This window comes from Anabrus simplex, chromosome 3, assembly GCF_040414725.1.
Source record: "Anabrus simplex isolate iqAnaSimp1 chromosome 3, ASM4041472v1, whole genome shotgun sequence".
Lineage (NCBI taxonomy): Eukaryota > Metazoa > Arthropoda > Insecta > Orthoptera > Tettigoniidae > Anabrus > Anabrus simplex.
In genome coordinates this window covers 434,315,132-434,335,250 of record NC_090267.1, presented here as the reverse complement: position 1 = coordinate 434,335,250, position 20,119 = coordinate 434,315,132, and the positions used below count along the sequence as shown (strand labels likewise).

At 37.2% G+C, this 20,119-nt stretch overlaps 1 protein-coding gene across 1 annotated transcript in view; it reads left to right on the top strand.

Annotated features, from left to right (window-relative positions):
• Window positions 1-20,119, top strand: part of Nmdar1 (NMDA receptor 1) — a 98,786-nt gene that overhangs the window by 43,107 nt on the left and 35,560 nt on the right. The window contains exons 9-15 of the mRNA XM_068226863.1: window positions 3,419-3,566; window positions 4,981-5,194; window positions 6,752-6,877; window positions 7,715-7,872; window positions 11,355-11,589; window positions 14,497-14,645; window positions 14,742-14,899. Coding sequence (XP_068082964.1) covers window positions 3,419-3,566; window positions 4,981-5,194; window positions 6,752-6,877; window positions 7,715-7,872; window positions 11,355-11,589; window positions 14,497-14,645; window positions 14,742-14,899 — 1,188 coding nt within the window. The remainder of the gene's footprint in view (window positions 1-3,418; window positions 3,567-4,980; window positions 5,195-6,751; window positions 6,878-7,714; window positions 7,873-11,354; window positions 11,590-14,496; window positions 14,646-14,741; window positions 14,900-20,119) is intronic.

Below are 20,119 nucleotides of genomic sequence, written 5' to 3'. Positions count from 1 at the left end.
ACAGCAGAATAATAGAGAGCTAAGGCTGTGATTCATAGAGTTTTTGCATTCCAGATTGTGCCTCTTACTTCCCTTAAAATGTTTCTGTTGTGCTGACCTCCTCCTTGATGCTATGGTAGTGTTGTCTGAAGGTTAGAGAATGGTCCAGGGAGTGAACCAGTGTTCCAGAAAGGTTTCACTCCAAAAAATGTGTAAATTCCTTCTTGCATCCCTGTTCATAATTTGAAAGGCACACAGTTGGGTTTCCAATGGGTTAGACAGTGGTGGCTGGTGCTGGGTGTTACAACAAAATTTGTCACATTTTTATATAAAAAGTTTACAGAAATAACAAGAAACTCTATTATCATTAAGTAATGAACTACATTAATATTAAAACTAAAATATTCCTGGTGATTAAAACACAGGGAACAAGAGGCTAATTATACAGTATAACTACAGTTATTCTTACCTCACTTGAATTGAAAATTTGCCCTCCTGTTTTTCATTGATGCAAAATGTTAGTAATATTGTGGGTGGTCCGGGGATGGTCTGGTATGGTGAACCCTAGTGGCATGGAAAAGAAATTACTGTTGTGAGAGGAAAGAAAGCAGGAATGAATCATCTCCACTGAGCGGTGCAATCTAACGGGGACATTTGGAGTTGTTTCTCGATAGAGGGCTTGTTGGTCTCCTGCAACATCTAAAGACCGATACTGGGAAGTGTGCTACCTGATGCTATGCACAAGTTAAGGCTCGTCCCTGCTGACACTACATTGCTCCACGCTGGCTGTTTGGGAGTTGCCTTGGGAAAGCAAACCCCCTGAGTTTGGTTCGAAGCTGGCAAAGTTTATTGGTCCATTATGGAGCATTAGTACATTGAACAACCAAAGTTGGTTGATTTTAACATATTTTAGGACTAGCTGATGTACCTGTGCTTCACTACGGAATTCTACATTGTATACAGAATTCTAGGTTAGGTAGTGTACACGTGAGTAAGATTGTATTAATTGCATAGCTCTTAACATTACCCCAGAAACGCAACAGGGAAGTCACCAAACTTCTTTTCTCACATGAAGACTGGGTTACGGAATTCATAGGTCATTACAATGATGTCAGTAGGAATGTCGCGATTAAAAGCAATGGTATCATATGAAGTACTCGATCAAATGAAAAACCACACATTTTCTCACTTTTGACAAACAGTCTGAAGTTTCAGAGCTGGAATGACCAGGCCGCAGACAGCCGTGAACACTCTTCTGTCATTATTCTGTTTAGTGCACACACACTGCTCATTCCAATGAGCAGCTCAGAGTAGAGATCGAATAGCTGGAATACTATGATGAACCAGTGTGTTACGTACCAGCAGTATCAGAAAATGTATGAACCAGAGGAATGGTTTGCTAAAGAATTTCCTATTTCCCACCAATATTCAGGCAGACTGTTATACTCAGTACACAGCAGTAATCCCATCTATCAGAGATGAGTGGCAGCATAAGAGACAAAGAACATCACAACAAACAATGGTCAAAGTAATGTTATTGTTGATCAACTTTATGAGCTTTCGATATTATAGGCCTTCACATTTAGTTTTCTTCCAACTCTGAAATACCACTCTTATCATAATTGGTACGGTAAAACTGCTTAAAACACAAATGATTGGAAATTGTATTCTCTATAACTTTTGTTATGTAATACTTTTTGATAGGACCAATAATATACAGTAGGTATTTAAAAATAGGTGCCTTCCCCTAAACTACCATTTCATCCAGGGTGAATAAAATTGTTAAGCCTAGAATGTAGTTTCTTTTCCCTACTGTACATACTGATTTTCATTAAATTCTGTTCAGCCATTTTCTCATGGCTGGACATTGATATGGACTTAGCAACAAAAATACAATATCATGAATATCTCCATTGTCATAGCCGGTACAGTAAAAATGTATAAGACATAAATGATCATAAATTTAATTCTATATAACTTTAGTTATATAGTATTTATTGATAGGACCACTAATAACAAAATATTGGAGAATTACATTTTCAGGCCTTCCCCTAAACTACCATTTCACTCAGCGTGAATAAAATGATTTATAGCCTAGATTGTACTGGATCATTCCCCTACTTTACTTACCTATTTTCATTAAATTCTCTTCAGCCATTTCCTCATGATGCTCTACGAACAGACAGACAGACATGACAGAAAATTAAAACGTGCATTTCCTTGTTACAGAAATACCATTATTTTTAAATTCTGAACAATGTACAGACAAAATTCTTACTTTATATATATATCGTCCCTCCTCTAGCAAACTAACAAATGTGTAAATTGTCAAAAAAAATTAGGAGAGCTGGAAGAAGTTTTGATTACTCATGTAGAGTCAATTTTTATGCTTAATGATTCGTTTTATACTTTAGCCATACAGAACGAGCTGCAGATGTGAGACTTTGTCAGAGGGTTGACATTATATAAATAATAAAATCTAGACCAAATCTTCAGAACTACAAGTTCCCTAGTTCATCACTTTCGCTATTTTGCCATAGTGGCGACGATATGTTAGGTTTATTAAACTAGAAAATGAGAAGAAAAGGCAACAAATGAAGTGTAAAATTATTGGGAATTGTACAACACTGCAACAATACCACGTACCGCACCTGGGATTAGGTTTCAGGTGATTGCCTTATAGTATGTACTGAGCTCTTCTAAGGTACTGCTGAGATGGGATTCAGAGTTTATTATTTTAACCATAATGGTTTAATTTATTTGGTCCATATTAACTAAAAACTTGTCTATTACTGATAACTTATAATTTATATTCCACCTAGTCAATACTTATTACAATCCTTATTGTTAGCTAATTATTATTCCCTTCTTCAGCAGTACTACCATTGTACAGTATGGTCAGGTCAGTAAATTCATTTCTTCAGTGAGGTTGATAGTCTTTTCAGGCTTGGTTCTTTCAGACCAGAGTGTTCAAGCAGAAAGCTTTGAATGAGTCTAGACTTGAGCGAGAGCCATCTCTTATAAATGACTTTGAACGAGTCTCCATGTCATTTTGCACTGCTCTACCTTTGGAAGCCAGGGCAATATCATCAGCAAAGATTGCAAAAGTGCAGAATATACATACTTCTTTGTGAGTTTCTTGAATGCACTAGATATTAGTGTTATGCTCTCTACTTTTCTTTGCAGGATAATACGTTTAGTATTAATGGGCCTTGAAAAGGACATATTTTGGTATGTCCTAATTGCCACGTGCAATTGTCAACAAAAATTAGGAGAGCTGAAAGAAGTTTTGATTACTCATGTACAGTCAATTTTTATGTTTAATGATTCATTTTATACTTTAGCCATAAATCTTTATGTTGAATTACAAAATGTTAGGATGCAGGATGTTTGTAATGCTTGTAGGTGATGTTAAAATTTAGTTTCAATACTCTTTCAGGTATATCAAAAAACAAGTATTATTAAATGGTGCCACTGGGAAAGTAGCCTTTGATGACAATGGTGATCGCATTAATGCTGAATACGACATAGTAAATGTGCAAGATAACCAGCAACAAGTCTCTGTTGGACAGTACTTCTATTCTAATGTAAGTACAGATTTTGTGTGTGGGCATGATGCAGATATATATATATATATATATATATATTCATGCATTTAGGGCTGTTGTCCAGGTGGCAGACTCCCTATCAGTTGTGTACATACTCTTTTCTTAAATGATTTCAAAGAATTTGGAAATTTATTGAACATTTCCATTGATACATTATTCCAATTCCTCTTCCTGCGAATGAATATTTGCTCCAATTTGTCCTCTTGAATTCCAATTGTATCTTTCCTATCTTTAATAGCTCCGCTCAAGTTTATTCATCTAGTGATGTGTCCAATTCGTTGGCTGAATGGTCGGCATACTGGCCTTTGGTTCAGAGGGTCCCGGGTTTGATTCCCGGCCGGGTCGAGGATTTTAACCTTCATTGATTAATTCCAATGGCCCAGGGGCTGGGTGTTTGTGCTGTCCCCAACATCCCTGCAACTCACACACCACACATAACACTATCCTCCACCACAATAACATGCAGTTACCTACACATGGCAGATGCCGCCCACCCTCATCGGAGGGTCTGCCTTACAAGGGCTGCACTTGGCTAGAAATAGCCACACAAAATTAATAATCTAGTGACGTCATTCCATGCCCTCTCCATTGACAGCTCAGAAAATACCACTTAGTGGAGCAGCTGGTCTCCTTACTGCTAAGTCTTCCCACCCCAAAAAGTTGCAACATTTTTGTAACACTACTCTTTTGTCGGATATTACCCAGAACAAATCATGCTGCTTTCCTTTGGATCTTTTCCAGTTCTCATATCAAGTAATCCTGGTGTGGGTCCCCACACTGGAACCATATTCTAATTGGGGTTTTACCAGTGACTTATATGCCCTCTCCTTTTCATCTTTACTACAACCTCTAAATACCATCATAACCATGTGAAGAGATCTGTACCCTTTATTAATAAGCTTGTTAATGTGATTACCCCAATGGAGATCTCTTCTTATGTTAACACGTAGGTAGTGATCCCTGTAAAGTACTTCCACTCCCTCAACACAGAAATTGAAACTGTAAATTAGTAAAACTTTTCATGTAACCACTAGTTTGTGTCAGATTTCCCCCTGATTATGATTTTAATTTCCTTGATTTCACTTATGATAGATAAACATTGTTTCTTTAATGTATACATTTCCTTATCCCTTTGATTTCTTTTCATGTCTACTCACTTCTGACATGAGTAAAATAAAATGTGTGTATATGAGAAAGAGTGTGTGATAATCTGGGTATACAAGAAGTATTATAGCTGAAATGCATATAATTAAGTAATGAACATTCATCTGAGTATTATATTTTGCTAGTTTATATTGTGTCTGATTGAGAGTGCTGGGTGGTTCATTTTACATGGTCCCTTGAAATCTATTGTATTATTGTATTAATGTTGTAATTGTGGTGATCTTTTCAGGAAAAGAGCCGCATGCGTCTAAAACTTGATGAAAGCGCTATATTGTGGCCAGGTAGACGTACTACGAAGCCCGAAGGAGTTGTGATTCCCACGCACCTAAAAGTCCTCACCATTGAAGAAAAACCTTTTGTTTATGTTCGTGAGCTCCAGGGTGATGAAGAAAACTGTACACCGGAAGAAATACCCTGCCCTTACCTCAATTCTACAGAGGAAAGTAAGTGTTTATGTTCAAGGTCTAATTAACAAAACATGATATGAGAAGAATTATGACAAAATATCCATAATTGGAAAATAAGGCATCTATATATTTAAAAAATGTATGAAAACTAAAGTCAGTCAGTCCGGCCATTCTATCCGGTCGATTTCCTTCATTTTTTAACTGAAAGGTATTCATGCACAGATTTGTCATCAGGTACTATAAATCACTTAACTTCCACCTTCCTCAAATTATTTGATTTTTCAATTTTTTGTCTCTTTGAAACAATCATATCTTTGGTTCTAATTGAGGTACAGAGCTTTTTTTTTGGCCTAAGAACACTCAGTTGATCAAGCTCTTTCATTTCAGCTCTTAACTATTCAAATTGGTTGATTCTGAGGAAAGTTGTGAGTGTATACTATTCAATTTGACGTCTCATTTCTTCAACATTTTTTCTCATTGAAACAATCATATCTTTTGTTCTAATTGAGGTACACAGTTCATTTTGGTCTAAAACCACTCACTAGATCAAGCACTTTCTTTTGAGGTAATAACTACTTAAATTGTTAGATTCTGAGAAAAGTTATGAGTACATTTGTCTCCATGACGACGATCTTTGAAGGACTTTTTAACAGTTCGGCGTGTAGTGATGTTCCAAGGAACGTTTAATTCAATTTCTTTGTGTGTTGTATTTTCAAGTGTTTTGCTGACATAATATTACATTCTATTACCACAGCAGATGATGTGCTTTATTTCATTAACTCGAAACTTTGCAAATACATCCATGAGGATAGTAATGAACAACACCACACTTTGTACATTGCGGCCGGAGCCAGCAGGAAACTGCTAGTAAATTAAATTTATATTTATAGGTTGAGCAATAGGAGGATAATCTGATCCCGGTATTACATTTATGAGCTTATGTGAGTTGCGGGAACTAGAACTTGTTACAGACAGATATTCTAACGGTGTGCTTTTTGCTTTTTAATTTTTTTAATAACTGTTAGGTTCTTCAGTCTGCGCTGAAAAAGTTTTAATAATACATTTATGAACTATCTGAAAAAGAAAACATATGGTAACAGTATTACACTTGAAAAAGAAATAACTTAATTAAAATCGAATGGCATATTTCATTCTTAAGAGAAAATCATCAGATTCTATCAATTCACACTCAAATACTGTATTTAGAAGTTTATAAATATTTCCTTTTGGAGAAAAAGAAGGATTTCTTAAGATAAGTTCCATATTTCAAGTTCCTAAGTATTTAAACAGAAACCACGATGTCAGACTGTAAAGACTTGATGCTTTAACAATCATGGCCACCAAGGTGGGCGTGGTATAGAATTTAATGCATATAAAGCAAGATTTCAGTTGAGAAATTTAAGCATTTATTTAAACTGGAGAAGGTAGAATTTTTTGTTTTTCATTATGATATAGGGCACAGTTCTCTTTGAAGAGCAATTCTCATAATATAAACTTGAAGGATTTTCCTGTGACTAAAAGTCCATTAGTATGTGGAAAATGTAAGTACTCAAAAGTTTTGCAACTACAGCAAATTCCTTTTTAAATTTTCAGACTTTTGCTGTAAAGGTTTCTGCATGGACTTGCTGAGGGAGTTGGCTCGCACAATAAATGTTACATACAACTTAACTCTGTCTCCGGATGGTCAGTTTGGGAGTTACATCATCAAAAATAGCTCAGGTATGTTGCAGTTTTGTTTGGATCAATAATAGATAATAATTTAAGGTGAATTCTTTCCTAGTATTTGTCCAAAACATTGTGCATTTGTTATATAATACCATACTGAAAAGCATATCTACAGATTGACTTCTTTTTTCCCTCTGAATGAATGCCGATTTCAAATGCAATCAAATAATTTTACTTTGTATGTTTCATTATTATCTAAGCAAGTTTTTTTGATAATGATCATCCTAATTATCATAATAATCATACACTCTGCGTTTGATTTTTTAATTGTTAACGTATTGTCAGTATTTAATTATTTCAGTAGATCAAGTTCAATTCATTGCCCAGTATTTGGTAAAAACTTCTCTTTTTTTAATTGATAATATATTGACGGATATGACAGTTTGACGATTTGTTCTGGGTGATTTCTGACAAAAGAGTAGTGTTATGAAAATGTTACAAACTTTGAACTGGGAAATACGTGGAAGTAAGGAGATGGCTAAGCAGAATGTTTCGAGCTGTCATTGGTGGGATGGTTTGGAATGACATTAGTAGACAAAAAAGCTTAAGTGTGGTTTTCAAGAGTAGAAAAGATCAAAAATGAAGATTGGAATTCAAAAGGACAAATTGAGGCAAATATTTGTTTATAGGAAGAGGAATTAGGGATTGGAATAATTTATCAAGAAAGATGTTGTCTGATGAATTTCCAACATCTTTGAAATCATTTAAGAACAGACTAGGTAAAGAAATGTTAGGGAATCTGCCACCAGAGTGACAGCCCTAAATGCAGATCGGTGGTCAGTCGGTTCTGTGTCTAATCATAACTTAACTTATATTATTCCATTGTTGCAGCTGGAGGTAAGAAAGAGTGGACAGGACTGATCAGGGAGCTTGTGGATGATAGAGCTGACATGATTGTGGCTCCATTAACAATAAATCCTGAAAGAGCTGAGTTCATTGAGTTTAGTAAGCCATTCAAGTATCAAGGCATCACCATTCTGGAGAAAAAGGTACTTTGCTCACAGTAACATATATTTGATAACCTTAAAATATAAAATAAGTTTTGTCTTATTTATTTGCTAAGAACTGATGTTAGTAAATAATGGATTTTTAAGTGGTAACGACTTGAAAATATTTATTTTCTTATATATTAAAAAATTAAAAAATAAGTATAAAAATGTTTTTTCAGTAAAACTAAGTTTTAAGTATCTGTTATAAAAAAAAATCACTCACCAGTCATACTTTGACAGTGGTGGGTTAAATTAGCTCACTGTTGCAGTTAACAATAAAGACTTTCTTAAAGTTTTCCATCATAAACCGATGATGGTTGTCTCTGAGCAAATTTCTTGAAAGAAATATCACTGACACATATATTCTCAATTTCACCCATGTCTTCTTACTCTTCCAAAACTTTGGCAACCTCACACTTAGTATGAAGTCCATAATTTTTTTGAAAAACAATTTTCAATTTCTGTACACAGTTTAGCTTCTACATTGGGACCTTTGACTAAATGAATTCTTTTCTCATTGCCATACACCTCATTAATTGTTTCAGTCAAAAAGCTGGTTGATGTTTTACATTTCTTTATACAGTAACACAAAAACTCAAGTTAGCAGATATGTAAGATAATTTTTTAATGACCTGTCCTTGAGAAAGGTTTGAAGAATTTCAACTGATGAAGCATCATCCTTTTCTCATCTACCTAAATTGATTAATCTTCTCAGCTGACCAATCATGCCTGATCCCAAATGCCTTCAGCTGCTCTTGAACCTACCACTTCCCAACAATATTGCACCTTTGTGTAGAACTATTGAAATGATTTCACATTATTTTAGGCGGACTGAAAGGTTCCAGCGAACGTAAGTCTGCTAATTCAGTGATAGAGTTTTTCTGTGTCCTTAGAGGTATCTTCAGTCTTCAATCAATTGAAATTGGATATTGCCAATGTAGCAATAACTTCTATTGATGACGAGTCCATGTTCACTGTAGAAACAGTCGCTTCTTTAATTTTTTCAATTTGCTTTATGTTGCACCAACACAGATAGGTCTTATGGCGACGATGAGATAGGAAAGGGCTATGAGTGGGAAGGAAGCAGCTGTGGCCTTAAACAGACGCTTCTGATTTTGCTATTGGTGCTGCTCTCTCTCAAATTAAGGAGACCTGTTACATTCTTCTCTAGAACTTTCAGTTTGAGCAAAAACATTCTGCTATTGAGAAAGAAGCTGATGATATTATTGAAGCATTGATAAAGTGGAGACATTGCCTACTAGAATTTCATTTTAAACTAATTACTAACCAGAAACCAATAGCATTTATGTTCAACAACAAGATAGAAACAAAATTAAGAACAAAAGTATTGGGTGATGGTAGTTAAAATTTTCTGGTTATAAATTAAATATTATTTTCTGTCCAGGAAAACAGAATTTCTTTAGCTGATACTGTTTTGAGAATATGTTCATCAGCTGAAAGGTATGATAGTGGTAATGTTGAGAAGTCTACATGATTCTCTCTGTCATCTTGGCATGACACGCATGAATCATTGGGTCCGTTGCAAAAATATTCTTAAAAAGACATCAGGAACCTAATCTCTCTGTGTACAACTTACACTGAATTTAAACCTAGATTCCATAAAACTGAAGGCAAACTGATAAAAGGCACTGTACCTTTTGAAAGGCTAAATATCAATTTCAGGGGGACTGTTCATTCTTTGACCAGAAATCGATACTTACAATTACAGATGAATATTCTCGATACCTATATATACTGTATTTCCATGCTCAGATATAACATCTTCAGCAGTAATCAATAACCTGCGTCAGCTCTTTTCCATTTTGGGCACGCCGTCTTGTATACATTCTGACCAAGGTCTGTCCCTCATGTCCAAAATAATAGAGTATTTCTAAATAATCTTTTCATAGCGGCAAGTCATATGACTCCATACAATCCTCAAGGAAATGGACAGGTGGAAAGTTACAATGGAATTATCTGTAAAACAGTAATGTTGGCTAAGAGATCTCAAAATCTTCATGTTTTTAAATGGGAAATAGTTTTGCAAGAAGCTCTTCTCTAAGTCTGAAGTCTGATCACTCCTTTGTTTGACAGTTTAAACTTTGTTCTATTACTTATTGTTCCTTGGAAACCCCTTGTGCCTAGTTCATTATCTTGTTTATCAGCATTTGGTAGTCAAAAATCTTCATCTTTATCCAACAAGTCATGAACATCCTTGATGACAATACCGTAGCTCCAAATACTCCATGGAAATTGCAATGAAAAGCAGTCCAAATAATCGCGAATTCCAAAATAGTGAGGATTTACTGTACCATTGAAATCACTAATTTTGGTAATCACAAAATATGCTGGATTCTTCCTTTACTTTAAAAAATGCCTCACTTTAAATCAAAATTTTTAGAGCAATGATGTATTCAGAATTTTCATGAAAATATTAAATTCAAAATTCCTTTAAAGGAAAACTAAATTAAAAACCATTAAAAGGAAAAAGATACCTTGTTATTGTATTAGCAGGTGGGAAAGAACCCCAATTTGTACACTTTCTGTCCTGAATTCCCTCATCTACATAATAAACTTCTTTTCATTTGGTTTTATACAAGAAGAGGGGAAATTTTTAATCGGGTCTTGAGCGTAAAAATTATTTGAGTTTTACAGTGATAGAGAGGGGTGGTGAAACCAGCCTTTGCAGCATAATTTCAGGAAGAGTTTTCAAAGGATCTTTAAGTTTATTTTCTTTTTTACTATCTGTTGTATTTGTAGATTGGTTATTATAAGAATATTTCTTGGATTGTATAGTACATAATAACATCATTTTTCACAATAATATAATTCCATAATTGATATTAATCTTATAAATACTTCATTTAATGTGAAATATTTGGCCTTTTCTTTAAGTTAATGGGGTATTTTCCTAACAACATTACAAGACGCTCTAGGCTTATAGTAGAGCTCATAGAAAATTCACAAGAGACTTCTTTTTGTAGTGAGCAAGTTGACCATGCGGTTTTGGGTGCGCAGCTGTGAGTTTGCATTCGGGAGACGGTGGGTTCGAACCTCACTTTTGGCAGTCCTGAAGATGGTTTTCCGTGGTTTCTCATTTTCACACCAAGCTCATGCTGGGGCTATACCTTAATTAAGGCCACAGCCACTTCCTTCCCACCCCTAGCCCTTTCCTGTCCCATCGCTGCCATAAGACTTATCTGCGTCGGTGTGACGTAAAGCAAATTGTACATTTTTCTTTTCATTTTCAACTGCCAGGCTTTATTTTTCAAATGCCATGTTTTGATCACTTTTTAAAACCTATAAATACACTTCTTTTATGTAATTTTTAAAAATATTTTGTTTTGAGCTACCAAGACTAGGTATGCATTCTGCTGAAATTTGTGCATGGAAATTATTATTGAAAACATTTATCTTAATATGAATACCGTAGTTTCCAGCAAACATATTGAAGAATATTTATGTTCTCCTGTTATTTACAGCCTTCTCGATCATCTACACTGGTTTCATTTCTCCAGCCATTCAGCAATACTTTATGGATCTTAGTGATGGTTTCAGTGCATGTTGTAGCATTGGTGTTGTATCTCTTGGACAGATTTTCTCCATTTGGCCGCTTTAAGCTTGCCAACACAGACGGCACAGAGGAAGATGCTCTCAATTTATCAAGTGCCATTTGGTTTGCATGGGGTGTACTTCTTAACAGCGGCATTGGAGAAGGTAGGTCAGTATTGCGAAGTTCACTAATTCTTTAATAAATATGATAATGTACCAGGCCTGTCTGTTAGGTCATCAGCCCAGAGGCTGGTTGGTTCCTCAAAGAGTACCATCAAAGTTGATGCGTTTATAGTGAAGCCACAGAAACCGATGGCGGTGCCAAAATGAGGCAAACTAGGTAAGATGAGAAGTGAGGTAGTTTGCCATTGCTTTACTTACCAGGCCAGAAAGTGCAATTGCAGCATGACTGACCTTCTAAGCAACACCTTTCATAGTAACAATGAGACACACTAGTTGTGTTCTGAATATCATTACTCAGCATCAAAAAATCAAATCAAAATCTCTTTATTTGCAAAAGCAGCTTCAATATTGTCACAGCTATGGATGAGACTGAGACTCTGGTGGAAGTTACACTGTGTTTAGGCCTTGCCAAGAGATGGATGCAAAAGTAAAACCAGTCTATGATACTTTATTGATGACAAAACATGTTACATTTGATGTGTTTATAATTAAGAAATTATTACATGAGGTATAAGGAAGAAATTGGTATTGCAATGAAAATGAAAATCCACGGAACAAATAAAATTAGTGCAGTATGATATTTAATTTAATTTATGTTGGTCAAAAGAGCAATCTTTACTAATGGTCATGCACATTTTTCATAAGTAGAGAATAATGAACAGTCATTCAAACTTTTCATTATTCTTTGAATTGGACCATGGAAAGCGTAATTGGTTCTATGCTAGCTGGTTTTGAAAGACCGATATTCATCTACGAGAATCACAGACATTGACTTTCTTCAGTAATTCAGATACTTTCATTAATAAGTTTATAAGTAGAAGAGAGCAAGTTTGAAATGAAGAGATCAGGACATGAATTGTGAACATGATGGAGCAAGTGGCAAGACTGAAGTGGAGGTGGGTAGGTCACATAGCAAGGAGCACTTAAAAATGGACCAAGGCTCTGGTGGAGTGGACTCCACAGGAGTCAAGCAGGAATGTTGGCAGACCACCTGGTACCCAATGCCACACAGGAAGGAACTGGATTCCCCTGGATGAGAGGGAGAGAGTTTTCATCAAGGGGCTGTCTTAACAGATCTTCAGTCTTTGTGTGGGATAAGTGTGGTATAGGAAGAAAGCTGGATGAGTACAGGAAAAATGGAAGAAACGTAAGACAAAGATAAATACAGGTGGTAAAAGAATAGGAACACAGGACAAATGAGTGTTGATGTCCACCTTCTTTATGAAGCTGGGAAGAGAAACGAGCTCATTGGGAGTTGAGAAGAGATGGCTGTATAAGAACTGGGATTGATGAGGAGAGAGCCAATCTATTTGAAGATAGCAGTGTGTGAAGATGTGTAAATTATACCTGTCATTTGGTGTTTCCATGTTTGTTCTCATCTCCTACTTCTGATGCTCCCTCTTCCCACAATGATCTGCCATTTTGTTCGTCCTATTATATGTGTTCTTTCTTATTGCTCTTTCTCTCTGAGTTGATTTGACACTTGTTTGTTCCTTTCGTATACTCATATTAATAATGTCTTCATGTACATACAATATGTCACACTTCAACCCACCACAGAAACATTCAATAGTGAATGCATCTCTCCACATAGGTTTGGCATCAGGAAAGGCATCTGGCCGTAAAAATGGGCTTGATCCATAAAACCAACTGACCCCAGGTAATTGGGAGAAGTCCAGGAAGAAGAAGGAGTAAGGAATTTACTTAAGTATGAGTGGTCCTGGAAGCCTCCATGGCTCAGGCAGCAGTGCACCAGCCTCTCACCGCTGAATTTCATGGTTCAAATCCCGGTCACTCCATGTGAGATTTGTGCTAAGCAAAGCGGAGGTGGGGCAGATTTTTCTCCGGGTACTCTGGTTTCTCCTGTCATCTTTCATTCAGCAACACTCTCCAATATCATTCATCTGTCATTCATTAATCATTGCCTCAGAGGAGTGCGACAGGCTTCGGCGGCTGGCACAATTCCTATCCTCGCCGCTAGATGGGGGCTCCGTTCATTCCATTCCTGACCTGGTCGAACGACTGGAAACAGGCTGTGGATTTTTCATGAGTGGTCCTGACTAATGGCACTTCGAGCATGGTTTGTGTGATATTGTACTGGGTTGTCAGGTCCTAAAAGCTGAAATGGCTACTCAAAGAGATGACATGTTTTATTATCATAATTTATTTAGCTACTATTTAGAGTTATTTGGTCGGTCAATTGCAGTTTGAGTTCTACACTTCATACAGTGTGTACTCACCAACTCGGTTGACCACACAGCACTCCAGCGCTCCCTAGTTCACTCCACAACACACTAAGCTCAAGAACTTAACTCTCACCTCACACAGTGCGTGTAGCTAAGACTATGTCATGACTGACTCGTGACCTTCTCATAACTGAGTTGCATTTCCCAGTTTCACTCTTTCTATAGGCCAATGCAAGGTTCTCAATAAAGAATCCTGCAGATCATTTTGGGCACCTTTTCTATTGTTCACCTGTTTCCACCATCTCCTAATGAGTTTGAACAGTTCCCTTATCACACGCCTCAACAGTTCTCTAGGGACATTGTTATGCTCACTGCTGACCACACCCACTTTGTCGTTGTCGCCAGCAGCCCTCACTCTTGGCCATCAATGTCACAATATGAAAGGTATTACTGTGCTGAAATGGCACTTTCTGTCTCATTGAGAAAAGCAGTGGCAAATTACACCAGTCTTTATTATATCTTTCATGTCTCGTACCTGTACCTTGTGGTGCCTTTTGAGGATCCAGTCAATCTCTAGACAGGTCTTAACAGAAAAAATGTAATGTACTTATTACTAACATTTCTTGTACTGATTGTTGATTCTGTATTCTATTAATAAAAGTGCAGTACTGTTTATATTCTTGAATTTTTTTTTTTCTTTCAGGTACACCGAGAAGTTTCTCTGCTAGGGTTCTAGGAATGGTTTGGGCAGGGTTTGCTATGATTATAGTTGCTTCATACACAGCCAACCTGGCTGCCTTTCTTGTGTTAGAAAGACCTAAAACCAAGCTTACAGGAATCAATGATGCTAGGGTAAGAGCAATTATTTATAATCCTCTAGAAGTTCTGTCTAATACTGTACTTATATTCAAAATTTGTCACACATTCACAATGGCAATTCTCTTACAGCTACGAAATACAATGGAAAACCTGACCTGTGCAACAGTTAAGGGATCAGCTGTTGATATGTATTTCCGTCGCCAGGTGGAATTATCTAACATGTATCGCACTATGGAGGCCAATAATTATGATACTGCAGAAGAAGCTATACGTGATGTCAAACAAGGGTAAAGTATATCATTACAGAACCCATAGTATGCAGATAAAATATAGGAAGTTGAAAAGTGAATTCGAGCACAATATAAACTAAATTAGCTCTCAAAAGAGAGAAATACAAAATGCTGCCCAGAATTTCCCATAATTTGCTCATAAAAACTTGAATCATTAATTTAACTCTTATTTTTCTCTATCACCTTCAAAGAAGTTGCAGTGGGCTTCAGTACAGTGATTGCAGTGATTTTCCCCATTTTTTGTAGCATTCATGGAAGTTCACCTTGAATCTCTTCAGTGGAGTCAAAATGCCACCTTATCAACTGAAGTTTTGTTTTAGGGAAGAGATAGAAGTCACAGTGGGGCCAGATCAAGCGAGTAGAGGGTGCATGGAATGGTGGTCATTTGTGAAGTGAAGTGTGAAGTGTGTATGGGCCCATTGTCATGTTCTGTATGACATTCCAACACGATTATAAATGTTGGTCTGCTTTCTATCTTCACAGATAACTTCACGCACTTTTGTAATCATTTCAGGAGTTGTACATGATGGCAGTCAACCCAAATCATCATCTATAGATTCCTGGCCTTCTTTGAAATGCTTAAACCACTCTGATGTTCTTGCTTGGCTTAAAGCTTGGTCACTAAAAACCTTGTTTATCATTCGATGCATTTCAGCCGTAATTTTATGAACATCATCATCATCATCATCATCATCATCATCATCATCATCATCAATGTGCCACTCCAGTTGCCTGGGTGTGGTTAGTTTCATGAACCTGATTGCAAAATTTAATGGAGATTCTTTCTCCTTAACATCAGCCATTTTAACATTCACAGGAGCATGAGAATGCAGTATAAAAATAATAAAAATAATGAAACTTGAAAGCATGTGCTCTTATGAGGATGCCAGTTGGCAGACTAACAGTTGAAACATACTCAAAGAGGCACTTAGCTTCAGAATTTGCTACCACTACTTGTTCATGCAGGATATTTAATTCTCAGAAATTCTGGGTAGCACCTCATACAGACACTGCTCTTAAACATTATATTTATTTAGTGAGTGGAATTTAGATGCACACATGATAATAACAGTGAATTTATGAATCAAATCAGTAGTTTGGAAGAGCAGTCCAATTAAACTTTTATCAGACTGTTTTGGCATGCATTTGAATTGAATAATGACAATATTGAATATCTATTTCTATCAGACATCATCTAAATTATGAGCAAGACTTTTCATGGATTACCCAAAATTCTTAAAGTGCCAAGATTGCTGCTTGCTCAGGCAAATACAGGATTGCATACACTGTGATTCTAAGGCTACAAGAAAGAAGGAACCAAGAATGTATTTGTGCACTTTTGATTCCTTTGTTCTTATCTCTATATAAAATAAGAGTTTTGTCTGTACATTGCTCAGAATTTAAAAAGGATGGTATTTCTGTATCAGTCATGCCCACAGTAACAAGGAATTAATCTTTTTACTTTTCCGTAATTTCTGTCTGTCTGTCTGTTTGTCTGTCTGTATGTATGTATGTACACGCATCACGAGAAAACGGCTGAAGAGAATTTAATGAAAATCGGTATACAAAGTCGGGTAATAAGTTGCTACAATCTAGGCCATAAATAATTTTATTCACGCTGACTGAAATGGTAGTTTAGGGAAAGGCCTAAAATTTAATTCTCAAATATTTATGTTATTAGTGCCCATATCTTAATGAAAATCAGTATACAAAGTTGGGGAATAAGTCACTATAATCTAGGCCATAAATAATTTTACTCACGCTGAGTGAAATGGTAGTTTAGGGGAAGGCCTACAATGGAATTTTCAAATATTTATGTTATTAGTGGTTCTATCTTAAGGAAAAACGGTATGCAAAGTCGGCAAATAAGTCGCTATAACTAGACTATGAATAATTTTATTCACGCTGAAGGAAATGGTAGTTTAGGGATAGGCCTAAAATTTAATTCCCAAATTATTATGTTATTAGTGGTCGTATCGATATTTCCGATTATTTATGTCTTATACATTGTTACCATACTGGTTATGATCAGAGATATTCATGAATTTGGATTTTTGTTACTAAGTCCTTATCAGCGCCGAGTCACGTGAAAATGGGTAAACAGGATATAATGAAAATCGGTATATAAAGTCGATGAATAAGGAACTACAGTCTACGCTATAAATAATTTTATAAGACGCCCTAATATCATAGAGTCGAAAGAAAACTAAATGTAAAGGCCTACAATATAGAAAGCTCATAAAATTGATCAACGATAGCATTACATTGACCATTGTTTTTTGTGATGTGCTTTGTCTTCTCTTGCCACTCATCTGTGATAGGATTACTGCTGCGTACCGAGTATTTTTTTAATTTGCCTTACCTCTCACCGACACAGTTAGGTCTTATGGCGACGATGGGATAGGAAAGGGCTATGAGTGTGAAGGAAGCGGCCTTGGCCTTAATTAAGGTACAGCGCCAGCATTTGCCTGGTGTGAAAATGGGAGGGAATCCATGGAATAACATCTTCAGGGCTGCCGATAGTGTGGTTCGAATCCACTATCTCCCGGATGCAAACTAACAGCTGCGCGCCCCTAACCACACGGCCAACTCGCTCGATTGTACCGAGTGTAACAGTCTGAATATTGGCGGGAAGTAGCTGGGGAGTTAAATAACTTACTTCTTTAGCATGCCATTCCTCTGTTTCATAAATTTTCCGATACTACTGGTACGTAACACACTGGTTCATCATAGCATTTGAACTATTCAATCCCTACTCTGAGGCACTGATTGGAATGAGAAGTGCGCATATTTAACGGAATAATGGCAGAGAAGTGTTCACGGCTGTCTGTGACCTGGTCATTCCAGCTCTGGGACTTTGGACTGTTAGATCGGCCCATAGAACTGTTCGTTAAAAGTGAGAAAATGTGCAGTTTTTCATTTCATCGAGTATTTTATGTGATAAGATTGCTTTTAATCGCTACGTTCCTACTGATGTTTTTGTAGTGACCTATGTTGGCTTCGGTTAGGAAAACCACAAATTCAATCAGCACGGGTACATCAGCTAGTAATGAAATAAGCATGCTACAAGCATATTGATGCTTTGTCAACAAGCATAGGAGTTTGAATGTTCAAAATATACAGGGTGTCACACCCAACTCTGTGACCCCAAATATCTCTGAAATGAAACAAAATATGAAAATTCCAATTGGCCAGGAACGTACCCATGTCAGGGGCTCACACAATGAGAAGGTGTGCACAATCCATAAAGGTGAACAAGTAGCACTTCCAACGCCAAGTTGCGTTTTTTTAAATGGGACGTGTATACTTGTTCTAGAAAAATGAAAACTAGAGCTGCAATTGGTGATAACACACTTGGTTTCACGTTTCTAAACCTCATACGTTCTGAAATACATGGCTGTTAGAGGATGGCAATGGCGCCACCGTTTCTGACGTAATGCAAAGCATGTACTTCTGTGCTCAGATCAGGGGTTGCTTGAACTGGCCTGCAGCCTGCTGTAAACAAACCAATATCAGCTCGGCACGTTCTAGCTTCAGTGTACTAATGTCTCCTGTTCTGGTCTGCTGTCATACTGTACCGTAATTCACGTACGTTTTGGATATTGCTTTGCATATTGACACATTAAACCGTGTTTTCGTGTGGCGTGTAACAATTGCCATCATCTAGTCGATATGCCGGCCTTCAGTAACGAAGAATACCTGGATATTATTTTAATTTACGGCGAATGTTGCAGAAATGCAACCGCAGCTGTGGCATTGAACGTTGAATGCTACCCATATCGACGGTGTCCTTTGCCTCGTACCATTGCCAACATCTGCATGAAACTCAGGGAAACAGGAAGCTGGGCTCCCACAAAGCGACAACATACAAAGACAGCGACTGGCACTGGAAACGAAATTGCTGTTCTGGCTGTTGTAGTACACAATCCTCAGGTGAGTGTCCGACAGATTGCACGAGATTCTGGAATAAGCCGCGGTAGTGTGAGCAGAATTTTGCAAAGGCATCGGTTTCATCCATTCCATGTCTCTCTGCACCAGGAACTGTACGGGACGGACTTTGAATCCCGCATTGTATTCTGTCGTTTTGCACTTCAGCAGTTGCAAGGTAATCCAGCATTCCTATGTAATACGTTGTTTACGGATGAAGCTTCATTTACAAATCATGGCCATGTGAATCTGTGGAACATGCACTACTGGTCCGAGCAAAATCCCCACTGGATTCGTCAAGTTGCTCATCAACAACAGTGGAGTGTCAATGTTTGGTGCGGTATCATTGGTAACAGTATTTTAGATCCCTATTTTTATCAGGGAACATTAAACGGACAGCGATATTCATCATTTCTGCAACATTCTCTACCCCTCCTCATGGAGGATGTGGGATTGGAAACACGCCTATCAATGTGGTTCCAGCATGATGGATGTCCCGCACATTCTGCACGAGTTTCCAGAGACATTGTGGATGCGACGTTTTCTAATAGGTGGATAGGACGGGGAGGTCCTGTGCGATGGCCACCTCGGTCCCCAGACTTGACGCCATTAGACTTCTTTCTCTGGGGCACAGTGGAAGATAGAGTGTATCAAGAACCACCAACGACAGAAGAGGATATGCAATATTGTATTACTGCGGCGTGTGCGGCAATATCTGTAGAAACACTGCAATCCATGCAACACTCTCTTGTTACCAGATTCCAAAAGTGTATTGATGCAAATGGAGGGCACTTCAAACATCTGTTGAAGTGACACGGTTTCATCAGACAAGACGCTACTGGTGATTTGTGGGTGCATTTTCCATGTCAGATGTACTGCACAACAATGAAGTTTCTGAGAGCTATAGGCCACTAGTAAATGTGTTTAGAAAATCGGAACCAAGTGTGTTATCACTAGTCGTAGCTCTAGTTGTCATTTTGCTAGAATAAACATACATGTTCCATTTAAAAAAACGCAGCTTGGTGTTGGAGGTGTTATTTGTTTGCCTTTGTGGATTGTGCGTGCCTTCTCATTGTGTGAGCCCCTGACATGGGTATGTTCCTGGCCAAGTGGAATTTTCATATTTTGTTTCATTTCGGAGATATTTGGGGTCGCAGAGTTGGGTGGGACACCCTGTATTATACAGAGTGTGACAGACATACATGGTAACATTTTCAGAGTTGGATTCTTCTTATGTAGAAGGAAAAACAAAAATTGGGTTCTGGAAATTCATAATTTCTGATTTATCAC